Source organism: Bufo gargarizans, chromosome 4 (assembly GCF_014858855.1).
Source record: "Bufo gargarizans isolate SCDJY-AF-19 chromosome 4, ASM1485885v1, whole genome shotgun sequence".
Classification (NCBI taxonomy): domain Eukaryota; kingdom Metazoa; phylum Chordata; class Amphibia; order Anura; family Bufonidae; genus Bufo; species Bufo gargarizans.
In genome coordinates, this window is record NC_058083.1 from 271351946 (window position 1) to 271371271 (window position 19326).

At 46.3% G+C, this 19326-nt stretch overlaps 1 protein-coding gene across 1 annotated transcript in view; it reads left to right on the plus strand.

The window, feature by feature from the left end:
• The first annotated feature begins 657 nt into the window (after positions 1–657).
• Positions 658–19326, plus strand: part of ZNF292 (zinc finger protein 292) — a 76227-nt gene continuing 57558 nt past the window's right edge. The window contains 1 exon segment of the mRNA XM_044292272.1: positions 658–901. Coding sequence (XP_044148207.1) covers positions 722–901 — 180 coding nt within the window. The 5' untranslated portion in view covers positions 658–721.

The window sequence follows — 19326 nt, forward strand, 5'->3', positions numbered from 1 at the left end:
GCCCCCCAACCTGACAACGGGGGCTCATACACAGCCCCAACCTGACAACAGGGGCTCATACGCCACACGGCCCCCAACCTGACAACAGGGGCTCATACACAGCCCCAACCCGACAACAGGGGCTCATACACAGCGCCAACCTGACAACAGGGGCTCATACACCACACAGCCCCAACCTGACAACGGGGGCTCATACACAGCGCCAACCTGACAACAGGGGCTCATACACCACACAGCCCCAACCCGACAACAGGGGCTCATACGCCACACGGCCCCAACCTGACAACAGGGGCTCATACACAGCGCCAACCTGACAACAGGGGCTCATACGCCACACGGCCCCCAACCTGACAACGGGGGCTCATACGCCACACGGCCCCAACCTGACAACAGGGGCTCATACACCACACGGCCCCAACCTGACAACAGGGCACACGGTCTGGTGCCCTCACTTCAGCCACCTCATACACCGCAGTCCGCACACTGACGCCCCAGCCCCACCGCAGCGCCGGAGCTGCCACACTACTCCAGCCCCGAGCTCGCACTCTTCCCGCAGGCCGCTAACTGAATAAGAAAGGAAAGCCAGCGGAGTCACGTGAGCGCGGGCTAGCACGTGACCCCCACGTCAGACCTAGCAGGCGCAACTCCATTCTAGACGCGGCCGCCGAGTGGCGGTGTGTGAGAGAGAGTTTGTGTGTACGAGACGGAGCGGGGTGTGAATATGGCGGACGGGGAGGCCGAAAGGGAGAGCGGCCTCAGCTCCGGTCCCGACGTCTCTACCGAACTCCCTCACCTGGAGAAAAGACTGCAAGAGCTAGAGAGCAACCTGCGAATGGTAGGAGGCGCGGGAGAGGACGAGGCCTTGCAGGCAGCCAGCGACTACTGCCAGCGCTTCTGTCAGGTCAGTGAGAGTGGAGCTGCTGGGGGACTGGCCGCCTCAGGCAGACACCCCGCCTGCTCCTCCGTTGCCGCCCGGCCATTGCGGGGATGGGATACGAGTGGGCTCCCCGCAGCTGTAATGGTGGCTACTGTACTGGGCGGGATCACGGGCTCCTTTGTGTGTTTACATGCTACATGCATGTGCGGGCCTGTCAGTGTCCGCAGCCTGTGCTCGGGAGGCTTGGTCCTAACTTTCCCGTCATGTGTGCGGGGCTCATGTGGTACCCACCGCTGGGTGTGCCCTGCTAGGAAGGCCATTGTATGTGCTGCTGGTGACCTCCCTGGCCCCAGTGTCCCCGACAACATCCTCCATAGGTTTCCACGCCCCTCCTGCTGGGATCCGCAGCCGCCCGCCTTCTGTCTGCGGCCGGCCATTGGAGCCCTATGTATTATGGTGAGGGGACGCTATTCTGTGAGAGGGGGGCCTCCACCCCCGCCTGTGAGTGTCTGCTGCTCGGGAGGTTTGCATTGTGAGGGGAGAAATGGCATTTTGCTCACACCCCCTCCCTTCTCCATTCAAGTTTGATCCAGTTGCTGCCGCAGCATAAGGGGATTATGTGTTAACCCCCTAAATGACTGCTGCCCTCTGACACCTGCCCAGTTCTGCCATCCCTCCAAGTCACATCACCAGTTATAGTCTCTGGGGTCTGGCGGGCACGTTTCAAAATAAAATCCTGCCATGGCGGGTTCGGAGATCTCTGGCAGGGTGTTCTGTGCCGCAAGTGTGAAAGTAGCCTTAAAATCGAAACAAAAATCTTATACTCGCCGCCATACTCGTGTAATCGCTGTCCTCAGCGGTAGACAGCTGAACCCGGGCACATGACCACTGCAGCCAGTCACTGTCCTCTGCTGGTGACCTCTGAAGACTGATTGGCTGCAGCAGTCATGTGATGTTTCCAGGTATGACACTGTTGCAGTTTGTAAACAAACAATGGCAGAAGAACTGAAAGGCTACTTTCACACTCGCGTTTTGGGCGGATATGTCATGGATCTGCAAAAACTGATCCGTTACGCTAATACAACTGCATGCATCCGTCATGAACGGATCCGGTTGTATTATGTCTTCTATAGCCATGACAGATCCGTCTTGAACACTATTGAAAGTCAATGGGGGACGGATCCGTTTTCTATTGTGCCAGAGAAAACTGATCCGTCCCCATTGATTTACATTGTGTGCCAGGATGGATCCGTTTGGCTCCGCTTCGTCAGGCGGACAGAAAACCGCTTTGGTGTCCGCCTCCAGAGCGGAATGGTGACTGAACGGAGGCAAACTGATGCATTCTGAGCGGATCCTTTTCCATTCAGAATGCATTAGGGCAAAACTGATCTGCCTTGGACCGCTTGTGAGAGCCCAAGATGGATCTCGCAAAGGGAAAGCCAAAACGCCAGTGTGAAAGTAGCCTAAGAAAGGTGTGAGCGTAAAACGTTATTTTAGGGCTTGTCCAAGATTTTGAATTATCGCTGACAAATATTTTAATAAATGTCACCCACTCACTTCCGAAAGCTTCTGCAACAAAATTTGCGTATACCGTGACCTGCAGGGTGGCTTTATAATCGGCAGCATGCACATTTCTGAGGGGGATGTGTTGGGGCTCATTCAGACTGTATGAACGGGTGCAGACCATTCATTTCAGTGGGGCCGCAAGAGACGCACTGTTCCATTTTGCGGTCCTGCAATTGCAGACAAAAGTAGGCATTTTTATCATAGTGCAGGCCAGGTGTGTTCTCCAAACTGCGGAACGCACACGGGCTGGTATTCGTGTATTGCGGATCTGCAAATTGCGGACCACAAAAGATTATGGTCGTGTAAATGCGCCCTAACGCAGAGGGTGTAATCTGCAGCAAACCCAAGCATCTCCAACAAATTCTCCAAAATAATCCCCATAATTTGCTGCTGCGGAAGATCCACAACCGGGGGTCCGTGCCCGGGGAACTGTCACCATGTTGGCAAATGATGAAATCCCTGCGCTGCAGTGTGAAGCAGTACATTTGATGCAATCTTGTGCGCTGCCGAAGTTGCTCCATAAACTAAAAACAGTTTAGGTGTAGCCCCAGCCTAATAACGCTCCCCTATTTGGGAGATGCTTATCATTCCATACGCTGTGTTTTTGGCTTAAGGATAGTCACAAAACCTGGTTTTGCTACTTTTTAAACACTTGTGACTAAGGCTGGGTTCACACCTGAGCGTTTTACAGCGCGTTCCTACGCGCTGTAAAACGCTCAACAAGGAGAAACCAATGATTCCCTATGGGAATGGTTCACACCTGGGTGTTTTACAGTGCGTACGATCGCGATGTAAAACGCCCGACGCTCAAAAAAGTACATGAGCGACTTTGGGGCGTTTTGACGCGCGTTTGTGGCCATAGGACACTGTAGTCAATCACACAAACGCGCGTCAAACGCGCGTTTACTATTACAAAAAACGTGCATAAAAATGTGCGACAAAAACACGCGTAAAACGCGTGTTTGCGCAACGCTCAGGTGTGAACCCAGCATTAAGCTAGTCGCAAGTTGTGACTTCATGCCGTCCTCGCTGGTTTCCAAAAAGGAGCTGTGAGGAGGACAGGGTGTGGGCGGTGCCATTGGCCCCAGTACATTTATCCTTTACACCAGGCATCCTCAAACTGCGGCCCTCCAGCTGTTGCAAAACTACAACTCCCAGCATGCCCGGACAGCCTACAGGTATCAGCCTACAGCAGGGCATTGTGGGAGTTGTAGTTTTGCAACAGCTGGAGGGCCGCAGTTTGAGATGCCTGCTTTGCACCATGACTGCACGCGACGGCTTCTTCAAGCTGTGGAGTAGATTTCAGGCTGGCCACCGAACTGCCACGGGAGGCATTTAAAAGGGTTTTTCAAGATTTTCACACTGATGACTTTTTTAAATCTGAATAGGTCATCAGTATCTGATTGGAGGGGGTCTGACACCCAGGACCCCCACTGGTCAGCTGCCTCTGCTTTCTCTCAGCTTACGAGGCGCGGCGTCGTACATTGTATAGCGGCTGTGCTTAGTATCGCAGCTTAACCCAGTCACTTCTATGGGGCTGAGTTCCTCCTAGGCCACGTGACCGATGAACGTGTCATCACTGACCTAGGAGAAGCAGCATAAAGGCTCGCAGCGGCCCTGCTACCTTCTCAAACAGCTGATCCACAGGGATCACCCCACTAATCAGATACTGTATGACAATTTTGGAAAACCCCTTTAATTTAAGGTTTTGCGCCCATCATAAAATGCCTCCTCCGTGGCTGTATCAAGCCAAGACCGGCATAAAACACGCTGGTCTTTAAATCGGGTCTTATATCTTTTTTTTATTTTTTATCTGTGGTGCTTCATATTTATTTTTTATTTTTTTCTTATCTATAGAGAGAAAAAATATCATCCACACTTTTGTTTTGGGGGAAAAAAAATAGCACCATACATGCAGTATGGTAAACTGCGAGCGGTTTGTGTGGTGTGGTTTAGGTTACGTGTGACGGCAATGCTACGGCTGGGAGGTAATGGATTTTCATGCGGCATATCCTCTGCATTGTACGTAACCAACAAATTGGGTCAGATTTTAAGAAGACATCTACAGCGTAGAGTGACCCTCGGTGTGGATTTGAAATCTGCAGCTTATCCGTTTACGCTGTAGATTTTCACCATGGATTTCACTCTTTGCAATCGAGAAGGTGAAATCTACAGCATAAGGGCTCGTTCACACGAACGTTTTTTGCGTTCCGTATACGGAACCATTCATTTGAATGGTTCCGCCCCCAAAAAATTGAATGTACTCCGTATGCATTCCGTTTCCGTATTACCATTTTTCTGTTCTGTTCAAAGATGGAATATGTCCTATTATTGCCCACAAATCGTGATCCGTGGCTCTATTGAAGTCAATGGGTTCACAAAAAAAAGGAACACATTCGGAAATGTATCTGTTCCGTTTTTGTGGAACCATCTATTGGAAATTTTATGTCCAGCCCAATTTTTTCTATGTAATTACTGTATACTGTATATGCCGTACAGAAAATTTGAACGGAATCTGAAACAAAAAACGGCCTGCCAAACACTGAAAGAGCCATACGGTCGTGTGAACGAGCCCTAAAGGTTGCATTTCACACCACCGTGCCGTGTTTTGCTGCCCACAAATTGCAGATCAGTAAAACACGGATACCTGTTGTGTTCGTTCTGTGTTTTGCGGACCACACATGGCCGGCACTATATAGAAGATTCCTATTTTTTGTTCACGATTGTGGACAAGAATAGGACATGCTGTATATTTTTTTTTTTTGTGGCTCTGCCATATGGAACTTATTGAAATGAATGGGTCCGCGCCTGTCTGAATGAGCCCTAAAACACATGCAATACCCTGTTGATGAATGTGATGTTTGCTGCATGGGGAATGTGGGCACAAAGCGTGGAAGCGCTAAAAAGTTCCTCTCCACCTTTCGGTCATATCCACATGATAAAATGTATTTGAAACTCCTTTTCCCCCTTTTTAATGGACCATTGAGGCTAGGTTCATATGTGGCAAGTTTGTTGCGTGGATTTGGTATGAACTTTGATACACGAGAAAGTACACTTTGTAAGGGTCCCTCCTATGCAATACACAGTCAGGTCCATAAATATTGGGACATCGACACAACTCTAACATTGTTGGCTCTATACACCACCACAATGGATTTGAAATAAAACAAACATAATGTGCTTTTACTGCAGACTGTCAGCTTTAATTTGAAGGTATTTACATCCAAATCAGGTGAACGGTGTAGGAATTACAACAGTTTGCATATGTGCCTCCCATTTGTTAGGGGACCAAAAGTAATGGGACAGAATAATCATAAATCAAACTTTCACTTTTTAATACTTGGTTGCAAATCCTTTGCCGTCAATTACAGCCTGAAGTCTGGAACGCATAGACATCACCAGACGCTGGGTTTCATCCCTGGTGATGCTCTGCCAGGCCTCTACTGCAACTGTCTTCAGTTCCTGCTTGTTCTTGGGGCATTTTCCCTTCAGTTTTGTCTTCAGCAAGTGAAATGCATGCTCAATCGGATTCAGGTCAGGTGATTGACTTGGCCATTGCATAACATTCCACTTCTTTCCCTTAAAAAACTCTTTGGTTGCTTTTGCAGTATGCTTTGGGTCATTGTCCATCTGCACTGTGAAGCGCCGCCCAATGAGTTCTGAAGCATTTGGCTGAATATGAGCAGATAATATTGCCCGAAACACTTTAGAATTCATCCTGCTGCTTTTGTCAGCAGTCACATCATCAATAAATACAAGAGAACCAGTTCCATTGGCAGCCATACATGCCCACGCCATGACACTACCACCACCATGCTTCACTGATGAGGTGGTATGCTTAGGATCATGAGCAGTTCCCTTCCTTCTCCATACTCATCTCTTACCATCACTCTGGTACAAGTTGATATTGGTCTCATCTGTCCATAGGATGTTGTTCCAGAACTGTGAAGGCTTTTTTAGATGTCGTTTGGCAAACTCTAATCTGGCCTTCCTGTTTTTGAGGCTCACAATGGTTTACAAGTCTTCTCTTGATTTTTGACTTTGAAACACATACACCTACCTCCTGGAGAGTGTTCTTGATCTGGCCAACTGTTGTGAAGGGTGTTTTCTTCACCAGGGAAAGAATTCTTCGGTCATCCACCACAGTTGTTTTCCGTGGTCTTCCGGGTCTTTTGGTGTTGCTGAGCTCACCAGTGCGTTCCTTCTTTTTAAGAATGTTCCAAACAGTTGTTTTGGCCACACCTAATGTTTTTGCTATCTCTCTGATGGGTTTGTTGTGTTTTTTCAGCCTAATGATGACTTGCTTCACTGATAGTGACAGCTCTTTGGATCTCATCTTGAGAGTTGACGGCAACAGATTCCAAATGCAAATAGCACACTTGAAATGGACTCTGGACCTTTTATCTGCTCATTGTAATTGGGATATTGAGGGAATAACACACACCTGGCCATGGAACAGCTGAGAAGCCAATTGTCCCATTACTTTTGGTCCCTTAACAAGTGGGAGGCACATATGCAAACTGTTGTAATTTCTACACCGTTCACCTGATTTGGCTGTAAATACCCTCAAATTAAAGCTGACAGTCTGCAGTTAAAGCACATCTTGTTCTTTTTATTTCAAATCCATTGTGGTGGTGTATAGAGCCAAAAATGTTAGAATTGTGTCGATGTCCCAATATTTATGGACTTGACATATAAAAAAAATTATATATATATATATATATATTTAGGGCTGCACGATATGGGAATTTTGTGCGATTGCGTTTGGGCAGGGCTCGACAAATCCCAGGTCGCCATGGCAACCAGGAATTTAGTCCTGGCGCTTAGGTATTTGTCAGCCCGTTTTCAAAGGTGCCCAGGCGATGGGTGCGGAGCTGCCGTTCTGTCCGGAGGCAGCACCGTGTGAAACAGCTCCGTCACAGCACACAATAGCAGAGACGCTGGCTTCAGGGAGGGGAGGGACTCGGGAGGAGTGTAATCTGAACCTAGAGTGGAAGCTGCTTCTGCCAGCCCCTCCCCTCCCTGCCCACCAACCAATCAGAGCTAAGGCCTCTTTCACACTTGCGTTGTCCGGATCCGGCGTGTACTCCACTTGCTGGAATTACACACCGGATCCGGAAAAACGCAAGTGTACTGAAAGCATTTGAAGACGGATCAGTCTTCAAAATGCTTCCAGTGTTACAATGGCAGCCAGGACGCTATTAAAGTCCTGGTTGCCATAGTAGGAGCGGGGGAGTGGCATACTTACAGTCCGTGCGGCTCCCGGGGCGATCCAGAGTGACGTCAGAGCGCCCCATGCGCATGGATGACGTGCCATGCGGTCACGTCATCCATGCGCCTGGGGCGCCCTGACGTCACTCTGGAGCGCCCTGCCCCGGGAGCCGCACGGATGGTAAGTATGCTGCTCCCCGCTCCCCGCTACACTTTACCATGGCTGCCAGGACTTTAGCGTCCCGGCAGCCATGGTAACCATTGAGAAAAAGCTAAACGTCGGATCCGGCAATGCGCCGAAACGACGTTTAGCTTAAGGCCGGATCCGGATCAATGCCTTTCAATGGGCATTAATTCCGGATCCGGCCTTGCGGCAAGTGTTCAGGATTTTTGGCCGGAGCAAAAAGCGCGGTATTTTCTCTGGCCAAAAAACGTTCCGTTCCGGAACTGAAGACATCCTGAACAGATTTCACTCCATTCAGAATGCATTAGGATAATCCTGATCAGGATTCTTCCGGCATAGAACCCCGACAACGGAACTGTATGCCGGAAGAAAAGAACGCAGGTGTGAAAGAGCCCTAAGGCAAGCACTAGCAGCTCTGAGTCTGAGTCACTGACACAAGTACAGGGAGTCTAAGAAAGAATCGAATGAGTCACAGGTTAAAAGAATCTAAAGATCCGACTTAGTGACTCATTCGATTCTTTGAGTTAAAAGAACAGTCAGTCACTAGAACAGTTTACACTGAGGCTGATGACCAGGCTGCAGCAGTGATAAGATTAAAGGGCTTCTGTCACCCCACTAAACCGTGTTTTTTATTTTTTTTTTTACTTAGAATCCCTACACTGCAATTTATGCCTACTTAATCTAATTAATCATTTTGGTCCAGTAGATTTTGTTTAAAACGTGCTTTTAAAATATGCAAATTACCTTGCTACCAGTGTAGATGTAACGTCATCGGTGCAGGCGCATTGACGATCGAGCGGCCGCCTCTCAGTGCGCCTGCGCCGACTGAATACCGTTACGGCGCAGGCGCGAGATCTTGATAGCAGATAGGGCCAGCAGAGGACGATCCCGTTCCCTGGTCCTGTCAATCAGCATACGCAGGGGGCGTCTTTTAGGATCGGAGGATGCGGCTGCTACCAGAAAGTAGCCGTCCTACTTGCTGGTAGCAAGGTAATTTGCATATTTTAAAAGCACGTTTTAAACAAAATCTACTGGACCAAAATGATTAATTAGATTATGTAGGCATAAATCGCAGTGTAGGGATTATAAGTAAACAAAAAAAAAAAAAAGGTTTAGTGGGGTTACAGAAGCCCTTTAAAAGGGACAGGAGCAGAGAGATGAGGGAAGTGACAGGACAGAGTTTAGATTACAGTTTGAATTATCCCTTTAGGATCAAATTGGCTTCTCAAGGAGATATATATGTTAAAGGCATCCCTTCTTCTGTCTCATTCAGTAGCTATATAACTAAGGGTACTTTCACACTTGCGGCAGGACGGATCCGGCAGGCTGTTCACCCTGTCGGATCCATCCTTCCGCTGTTTCGCCTGACCACCGCTCCGTCCTTATTGACTATAATAGGGGCGGAGCTCTGGCGCAGCACAGCAGTGCATGGTGAAAGGCCGCCGGACTAAAAGTACTGCATGTCCAACTTTTTAGTCCGGCAGCTTCTCACCACGAACTGCCGTGTTGCGCCGGAGCAACGCCCCGTCCTCATTATAGTCAATAGGGTCCGGGGACGGAGTGGCGGTATATATAACATGGTATACAGCATTATTGGGGGGGCTCTATGGAAAAGTGGGGGGGGGGGAGCACTATGGGGGAACCTACTAGGGGCTTTATGACATGGCTCCGCCTGGCTCCTAACTTTTTTAGCTGGCTCCTAGATTCCAAGGAAATTTGTCAAGCCCTGGATTAGGGCCCTAAAAATTGCGATAACGATATGCGATATTTTAAGGGAATTGTGCTAGAGGTCTATTTGCTTGGATTTTCAAGGCAAAAGCGCACACAAATTACTGATAATGCTGAAATGTAGTTATGCTTAATTCAAGAACTGAAATGCACAGTGTTTTTCAAAATAAAACATATTTTACTAAATTAAATAAAATATAAATCGCATAAAACAGATAAATAGAAGAACATTTGTTCATTAAAATAATGACTTGCCTCCAGCCCCTCCTTCCCCGCACTGTAACGGATGCAACATAGCGCCGGCGATACATGCGTGTCAGCCATGTAAAAAGTCAACCATCGCTTTATAAGACGCTCTACCATTTTCCCCCAAAAAAAGTTAGTCTTATAAAGCGAAAAATAAGGTAATACAATTTCAGCATTTTATTTTACCGGATGTGAAAGGTACGTTAAAACACCACCAAACAGGGAAACCAGAAAATGAAGACAAAACTCCAGTTCCCCTCCCCCTTCATTTTCTCCATTCTCTGGTTTTGTTTTTTCTCATCACAATTTAGGGTGCATTCACACGACCACGTCCGTGAGACAGCAGACTGTGGCTCTGCAAAACAGACGTCGGTCATGTGCACCCCGCATCGCGGTACAGACCCATTGACTTCAATAGGTCCGCGATAAACATGTGGCTGAAGGAAGGTCATGTCCTATCTTTTGGGGCTGCATGGACCTGGAAGCACATGGAAGGGCAGTCTGCAAGATGGACACAGCTGTGGGCACCCTAAGGGCTCATGAACAGGATCGTTACCTGTGTTATAGTCCGCATGTGGATCCACACAGCACAGACAAGAACAGGACATGTTCTATATTTTTGCGGATGCCACTGAATGACATACAGAGTGCTGTTCACATCTTTTGCAGTGAATGGGACCGCAGCTGACCCGCAAACAATCTGTATCGAATGTGGACCAAAAATACGTTTGCGTACATGAGGCCTAAAACTGAGAAATGTATAAACAAATGTGTCCCCATTATCGCCTTTTTAATTTTATCATTTGCGTCTAGGTTTGCGGTACAGACACACACTTTGGATGTTCAGAATTTTGGGGGGGAACTTGTTGTGGTTTATGTTTCGGATTTGTCTCGGATTGTGCTGCAGATGTCACATTATGCTGTGTAACGGGTGATTTCCGTAGTATGTAAAATCCACATTACAAGTCACTTTCCGCTGCCAATTTTGTAATGCAGTGTGTAGATGATTTATTTAAAGGGGTTCTGCAGTTTTTTAAACTGACTACCTCTCCTCTGGCTAGATCATCAGCATCTGATCGTCAGGAGTCCGACACCCAGAACCCCTGCCAATCAGCTGTTTGAGAAGGCAGCGGCGCTGGCAGTAGTGCTGCGACCTTCTCACTGTTTACCGCAGGCCCGGTGATGTCACAACTAGTATCACTGGCCTGGGCGCGGCTAAGCTCCATTAAAGTGAACAGAGCTTGGCGCTACTGCCAGTGCTGCTACCTTCTCAAACAACTGATCGGCGGGGGTCCCGGGTGTCGGACCCCTGCCAATCAGATGCTGATGATCTATCCAGAGGATAGGTCGTCAGTTTAAAAGAACTGCAGAACCTCTTTAAATCTTGTTCTGTTTTCTGCCACTGTAAATGCTGCAGATTTCCCGCACACAGTTCCTCTATGTGCACCACGTGTGGCCGCACAGCTAGTGTTCCTTTATACTAGTTTGGAAGTGTACATTTCATAAGCTGTTACTTTTTGTATAACTACATGCTGACCTTATATCTAGCGGTATCTGTTGTCTTTATCAGTCCGTCCAGCCTAAGCAGGTCCTAAACATTAGATAAGTGTCTAATGTAGAGTAAACAATTGCCAGGACTAGGGTTGTCACAATACTCAAATTTTGATTCAATTTCAATGCCATAAAAAAGTATCGCGATATTCGATACCACACAAAAAAAATAAAACGCCCAAAAAACTGTGTGCATTCTGCATTTTATGAAACATCCGACCAATAATCGAACGGTCCGATCCTATATTTTGGGGGGGACAAGGTGACAAAAAAATTGCAAATTGCGCAGTTTTTATAAAAAAATGTTATTTTACGGCGTTCACCGCATAGATTATAATTGTTTTTCTTCCCTATATATGTTTTAATAGTTCATACTTTTTTGGGCGTGGCGATATGTTATGTTTATTTATATATTTTATATGTAAAATTGGGAAAGAGGGTGATTTTAAACTTAATTATTATTTTTTTTCTCTTTATTTAATAACTACTTTTCCCCTTAGGGGCTAGAACTTGGGATCTTTACATCCCCTGTCCCATTCACCCTAATAGAGCTCTATCAGGGTGAATAGGACTTCACACTCTCCTTGCTGCCCTGTGCATAGTACACACAGCAGCAGGGAGCTGACTATGGCTGCCAGGGCTTCAGTAGAGTCCTGGCTGCCATGGTAACCAATCGGAGCCCCGGGACTACACTGCTGGGGCTCCGATCAGAATCTGCCACTGCCACCAATGAGGAGGGGACCCTGTGTGGCCACTGCCACCAATAAATCAGTAACATTTTAATACAAATACAGGAGGCGGGTACTGGCTGCAGAATCGCATAGCTGGCACCCGACCTCTATGACAGGGCGCTGCGATCCTTGCCAGTTAACCCCTCAGGTGCCGCACATTATCATCATTGGTGGCGTAGTGGCCACAACCCCTCCCCTCCTCCGCCCCTCTCTCATCTTATAGGTGGCAGCAGCAGCATAGGGGTGAGGGAGGGAGAAACTCATTCTCCCCTGTGCTGCTGAGGAGAACGTGGAGCATGCTGAGAGCAGCATGCGCCATGTTCTGATACTAGGCTAAATGTCAAATCCTGGTATCGATACCAGTACAAAAGTATTGATTGGGTATCGATAATTCGATACCTGCTACAACCCTAGCCAGGACCCTTGCCCCATTAGGTCAATATCTATTTAGCTTAGGCTACTGCATTTTGCTGTCTGTTTTGTTGCATTCCCATGCTGTATACAAAATCGCTGCCAGCAGCGTTTTTGTATGCGGCGTAGTAAACTTATGAACAATCCATCGGACACCAAAAAAACGGTTCCAGTGCCCATTGACTTACTATGGTATTTGATGCCGGATCCGATTCTTAATTTTCAGTATAATACAACCGGATCCTTTCTGAACAGAAGCAGTCGGTTGTATTATTTAAACTGATGCGTTTTTGCTGCAGTTTTGAGATCCCATGCCGGATCTAAAAAACGCAGGTGTGAAAGTAGCCTTAGCAAGTATGTAATGTGTATGGCTGACCTTAGACTTCTAGCTCTGGTCCTAGGAGCTGTCATTTATGTATGTCAGCATATAGCTGGTGTAGCTTTGTTATTTGGACATATGGCCTGACCGAAGATGGCACCAAATGTAAGAATCTTCATAGACACATACCTGTGGTCTTCTGATTAAAACGCTGTTTTTATTTTCTTGATCTGAGGTTCTGTCCTGGAGTTCAGGATGATTTGCATCCAACAGAGGAACTGCCTTCTGGACTTCACCAGATAGGCATAGACTCCAGTGACTATAAGGACATCTGACCACTTTATCGCCAAAGGTGCAAGCTTGGGCTGGACAAAGTCATGCATGCAGGACTTTCTTTCCAGCTGAAGCCTTCACTTATGCTGGAAAGCGGCCGGACCACCACTGGAAGCCATTATAGTCAATGCGGTGCATGGGTGTGTTTGTCTATGCTGGATCCGGTGAAGTCAGCACGCAGATGTGAATCACAGAAAAACAGCGCTTTAACCACCTAAATGTTTTGCTCCAGCAGTGGGAAAAGTAGCTAACTGGTGGGGGGAGGGCTGCTTTAGATGCTGCTATCTCCTGAGTGAAAGCTGACAGTCCAAGCTTTCAGACAATTCCAGAATGACAGCAATATCTTCAGTACAGGGGAAGATATCACTGATAGAAATCAGGATGCTGTTAATGCAACTGAAAGTGAAAGTAAAAACTGGTTTTATCCGAGATTATTCCTGACTCGATTTCTAACAGTGATTTTTTCCTCTGTTGCTTGGACTGTCATTTGTATGAAAGCCTGGCATGTCAGCTTTCGAACAAGACCAGTTGCATGTTTCTAGCTGCTACCATTCAGGAGATAGCAGCAGCAGCAGCAGCAGCAGCAGCTAAAGCAGCCCTCCCCCTCCAGTTAGCTACTTTTCCCACTGCCCGAGCTGGACTCGGGCAAAACAGTTAGGCCCCTTTCACACGGGCATTGTGGGAAAATGTGCGGGTGCGTTACGGGAAGACCCGTGATTTTTCTGCGCGAGTGCAAAACATTGTAATGCGTTTTGCACTCGCATGAAAAAAATCGCGCATGTTTGGTACCCAAACCTGAACTTCTTCACAGAAGTTCGGGCTTGGGATCGGTGTTCTGTAGATTGTATTATTTTCCCTTATAACATGGTTATAAGTGAAAATAATAGCATTCTGAATACAGAATGCATAGTCAAATAGCGCTGGAGGGGTTAATTATTATTATTATTATTATTTTTTTAATTGTTTAACTCACCTTAGTCCACTTGTTCGCGTAGCCCGGCATCTCCTCCTGTCTCCTTTGCTGAACAGGACCTGGGGTGAGCATTAATTAAATGAACAGGACCTGTGATGACGTCACTCCGGTCATCACATGTTCCATCATCATGTGATGACCGGACTGACGTCATCACAGGTCCTGTTCATGTAGTTAATGCTCACCCCAGGTCCTGTTCAGCAAAGGAGAAGGAGATGCCGAGCTATGCGAACAAGTGGACTAAGGTGAGGTAAATAAAAAAAATATATATTTTTTAACCCCTCCAGCGCTATTTGACTATGCATTCTGTATTCAGAATGCTATTATTTTCCCTTATAACCATGTTATAAGGGAAAATAATAATGATCGGGTCTCCATCCCGATCGTCTCCTAGCAACCATGCGTGAAAATTGCACCGCATCCGCACTTGCTTGCGGATGCTTGTGATTTTCACGCAATTCCCATTCATTTCTATGGGGCCTGTGTTACGTGAAAAACGCACAAAATAGAGCATGCATGAAATCGCCGTTAATGTGAACAGCCCCATAGAAATTAATGGGTCGGTATTCAGTGCGGGTGCAATGCGTTCAACTCGTGCATCGCATCCGCGCGGAATTCTCGCCCGTGTGAAAGGGGCCTTAGGCCCCTTTCACACGAGTGAGTTTTCTATGTGAATGCAATGCGTGACGTGAACGCATAGCACCCGCACTGAATCCTCACCCAATCACTTCAAAATATATATAATTATTATTTATTTTTTATACATGAATCAGTTTTGCGTTGCATAAAAAAAAAAACGCAGCATGTTCTATATTCTGTGTTTTTCACGCAGCCCTGGCCCCATTAAAGTGAATGGGGCTTCAGTGAAAAACGCATTGCATCCGGAAGCAAGCGCGGGTGCAATTTTATTTATTTTTCCCCCTGATGATTGCTAAAAAATGTTTGTAAACCTTCAGTTTTTTTTTATCACGCACGTGAAAAACTCATCAAAACGCATTGCACCCGCGCAGAGAAAAATGAACACAATCGCAGACAAAACTGACTGAACTTGCTCGCAAAATGGTGCGAGTTTCACTGAATGCATTTGGACCTAATCTGTCACGCTCGTGTGAAAGAGGCCTTAGGTGGTTAATCGGGTGAACCACAACTGTCTAGTCTATACAAACAGCTGGATGCGGAGGCCACTGGTGACACACCCTAATAAATTTGGCGTATCGTTACTGCATGATTCTTAAGATTGGCGTATAAAAGGCTAGTCATAATGAATTTCCCCCAATAGTTTCCAGTTTGGCTACATGCACACGAACGTTGTTTGTTTCCATGTCCGTTCCGTTTTTTTGGCGGATAGGATGCAGACCCATTCATTTCAGTGGGTCCGCAATCCGTATGTCCGTTCCGTAGCCCCACCAAAAAATAGAACATGTCCTATTCTTGTCCGTTTTAGGCATTGTTACAATGGATCCACAAAAAAAAAAAAAACGGATGGTAGGTATACATATGTTTTTTGGCAGACCGCAGAACACATACGGTCGTGTGCATGTAGCCTTTAACAGTAAAAGTCCTCTGTAGCCAGCCATGGACGACCATCGTTACAGCCATTGCAGGTTGGCCACATGCTCAGTATGTATATCTGGTCTCTTGGTTCTGATTGAGGTTGTTTTCGATGGATCTAAAAAGATGCTTGTGTGCTGTGGCGTAATTATCCTGAACTCTGCCCAAGGCCACTGAAGGGGTTGTCTCATTTGCAAGTGGCATTTATTATGTAGGATGACCTGAGGATAGGTCATCAATATTAAAAGTAAGTGGCTTGTATTACATAATAAATTCTATTTGCTGAAGTGACACAATTCCTTTAAAATAAAAAGCATCCTATACTGATTCTTCTCGCCGTTCCCTGTGCGGTGGTTTCGATTCTCCTCCCGCATTTTAAATACAAGTCCGCAGTTGTGAAATCCAGACATTTGGCAAATGACCGCTGCAGCCAATTATTGGCGTCAGTGCACCTGCACCTTGTACCACTTAGGAAAGAGCGATGGCTGCAGTGATCACGTACCATATACCTGCATGTCACCAATGCAGCCTTAACAGCAGGAGAAACAGGCGAGTATAGAGTATTTAGGGTGATTTTAATTTTTTATTTTTGTTAAGGCATTTAGTGGTGGTGGGATAACCCAGATAACCCCTTTAATTTTGGCAGTTACTAGTACAAGCATTTGTAGCTGTGGACAGTGAGGGAGGAGAGGAGACAAAACATCCACTCTGTAACTGAGCAATAGCCTCGCTGCTGTGTGTGAGGTGGATTTACAGCACACATTGGGAGCAAATGTTACTATGGATACTTGCTGCCAATCACCCTATAAATGAGCAAGACGCTCGTCCATCGGGTGAAATGATCTTTTCTTCAGCATTAGGACTTATTCACTACTTTGTTCCGCATCTTTGCGGCTCGGGTGCGGATCCATTCACTTTAATGGGGCTGCAAAACATGCGGACAGCACTCCATGTGCTGTCCGCATCCGTTGCTCCGTTCCGTGGCCCCTCAAAAATTGAGTCATGTCCTATTGTCCGTTTTGCGGACAAGAATAGGCATTTCTACAAAGGGCCGTCCGTTCCGCAAATTGCGGAAAAGGCACACGTGCGGCATCTGTGTTTTGTTTCTGGACCGCAAGATATGGCACGTTCATGTGAACAAGCCCTTAGGTTGTGAATCTGTATGGCATTAACCATCACTTGTCCCCATTCACTCGAGGTGATTCACCTCCACTGACGAGCAGGCAATTATGGGGAAGGAACAGCGATTTATTGATATTTGCTGGCTCGGGCAGTGTAAATCCACCTTCAAAACACAAAATAGGGCAGATACGTTTGTGAAGGTCACAATGGCACCTCAAGCCCCATACCATTAGGGGAATTATGGCATTTTAGAATGTGCCAAATTCATTAAATTGTCACAAGACCTGTGATAAATGTTGCTCATTTTGTGACAGAGAGCGAAAAAATGTGCCAAAAAATGGCATTAAAATACCCCTGACCCCCTAAATTCCACCTAGGATTTTTACATCACCCTAGTAGTGGAGTAGCTTAATATTAACCACCTCAGCTCCCCTAGCTTAAACACTCTTAATAACCAGACCACTTTTTACAATTCTGCACTACACTACTTTCACCGTTTATTGCTCGGTCATACAACTTGCCACCCAAATGAATTTTGCCTCCTTTTCTTCTCACTAATAGAGCTTTCATTTGGCGGTATTTCATTGCTGCTGACATTTTAACTTTTTTTTTGTTATTAATCGAAATTTACAGTTTTCCCATCACAAAATACCTTGGGGTGTCTTTATTCCAAAATGGGGTCACTTGTGGGGTAGTTATACTGCCCTGGCATTTTAGGGGCCCAAATGCGTGCAAAGTAGTTTGAAATCAAAATCTGTAAAAAATGCCCTGTGAAATCCTAAAGGTGCTCTTTGGAATGTGGGCCCCTTTGCCCACCTAGGCTGCAAAAAAGTGTCACACGTGTGGTATCACCGTACTCAGGAGAAGTTGGGCAATGTGTTTTGGGGTGTCATTTTACATATACCCATGCTGGGTGAGAGAAATATCTCGGTCAAATGCAAACTTTGTATAAAAAAAAATAGGAAAAGTTGTCTTTTGCCGAGACATTTCTCTCACTCAGCATGGGTATATGTAAAATGACACCCCAAAACACATTGCCAAACTTCTCCTGAGTACGGCGATACCACATGTGTGACACTTTTTTGCAGCCTAGATGCGCAAAGAGGCCCAAATTCCTTTTAGGAGGGCATTTTTAGACATTTGGATCCCAGACTTCTTCTCACGCTTTAGGGCCCCTAAAATGCCAGGGCAGTATAAATACCCCACATGTGACCCCATTTTGAAAAGAAGACACCCCAAGGTATTCCATGAGGGTCATGGCGAGTTCATAGAAGATTATTATTTTTTTTGTCCCAAGTTAGCGGAAATTGATTTTTTTTAATTTGTATTTATTTTCTTTTTCTTACAAAGTCTCCCTTTCCGCTAACTTGGGACAAAAATTTCAATCTTTCATGGACTCAATATGCCCCTCAGCGAATACCTTGGGGTGTCTTCTTTCCAAAATGGGGTCATTTGTGGGGTGTTTGTACTGCCCTGGTATTCGAGGGTCTCCGCAATCATTACATGTAGGGCAAGCATTAGGAGTATCTGCTATTCTCCTTATATTAAGCATACGGGTAATGAGATTATTATTTTTTTTTCCGTTCAGCCTCTGGGCTGAAAGAAAAAATGAACGGCACAGATTTCTTCATTCGCATTGATCAATGTGGATGAAAAAATCTCTGCCAAAAAAAAAAAAAAAGAGGGGAAAGGCGTCTGCCAGGACATAGGAGCTCCGCCCAACATCCATACCCACTTAGCTCGTATGCCCTGGCAAACCCGATTTCTCCATTCACATCAATCCATGTGGATGAATAAATCATTGCCGGGATTTTTTATTTTTTTATATACAAAGTGTTTGCCAAAGCATATGAACACCACCGCCCCCTCAGCTCATAAGCCTCGGCAAACGTACCTTTTACTGCAGAGGAGAAATCTCGTCTTGCAGCGCCGCATACACCGACTTTTGTGTAATCTGACAGCAGCGCAATGCTTCTGTCAGAATGCACATCAGTGCTGCAGCTGGTTGATCGGTTGGTCCACCTAGAAGGTAAAAATAAAAAACCAGGCCGCAACGCAATAAACTTATTAACTTTATAATAACATTTGAACGGAACATATAAACTTTCTTTAACTTTTTGAACAGAACGTTAACTTTTTTGCTTACTGGTGATTTTTTTTTTACCTTTTTATAGGACAAACCTCTCCTTCCCCATGAGGCAAAGCGCAAAGCGCCCAGAGATGTGGCGAAGTACATTATGCACTTTGTCCCAGGTGAATGGAGAGGTTTGCAGCAGCTGTGAGTGAAAGGGCCCTAATAGCCCTGTGTGCCTGTCCTGTGAAACGCAATCCCTATGCTAAGTGTACCGTTGTGTGGTACTTCTGGAAACACTCCCCTAAGCAAAGAGCAGGGTGGTCAGGGCAGTCAGGACAGAAATAGCGGGTGTCACGCCTTATTCCACTCCTGCTACAGACACATTTTTTTCGCGGCGGTGGTCGGTTTGAGGTACCAGCAACGACACTGGGGGAAATGTCGCTCGTGTA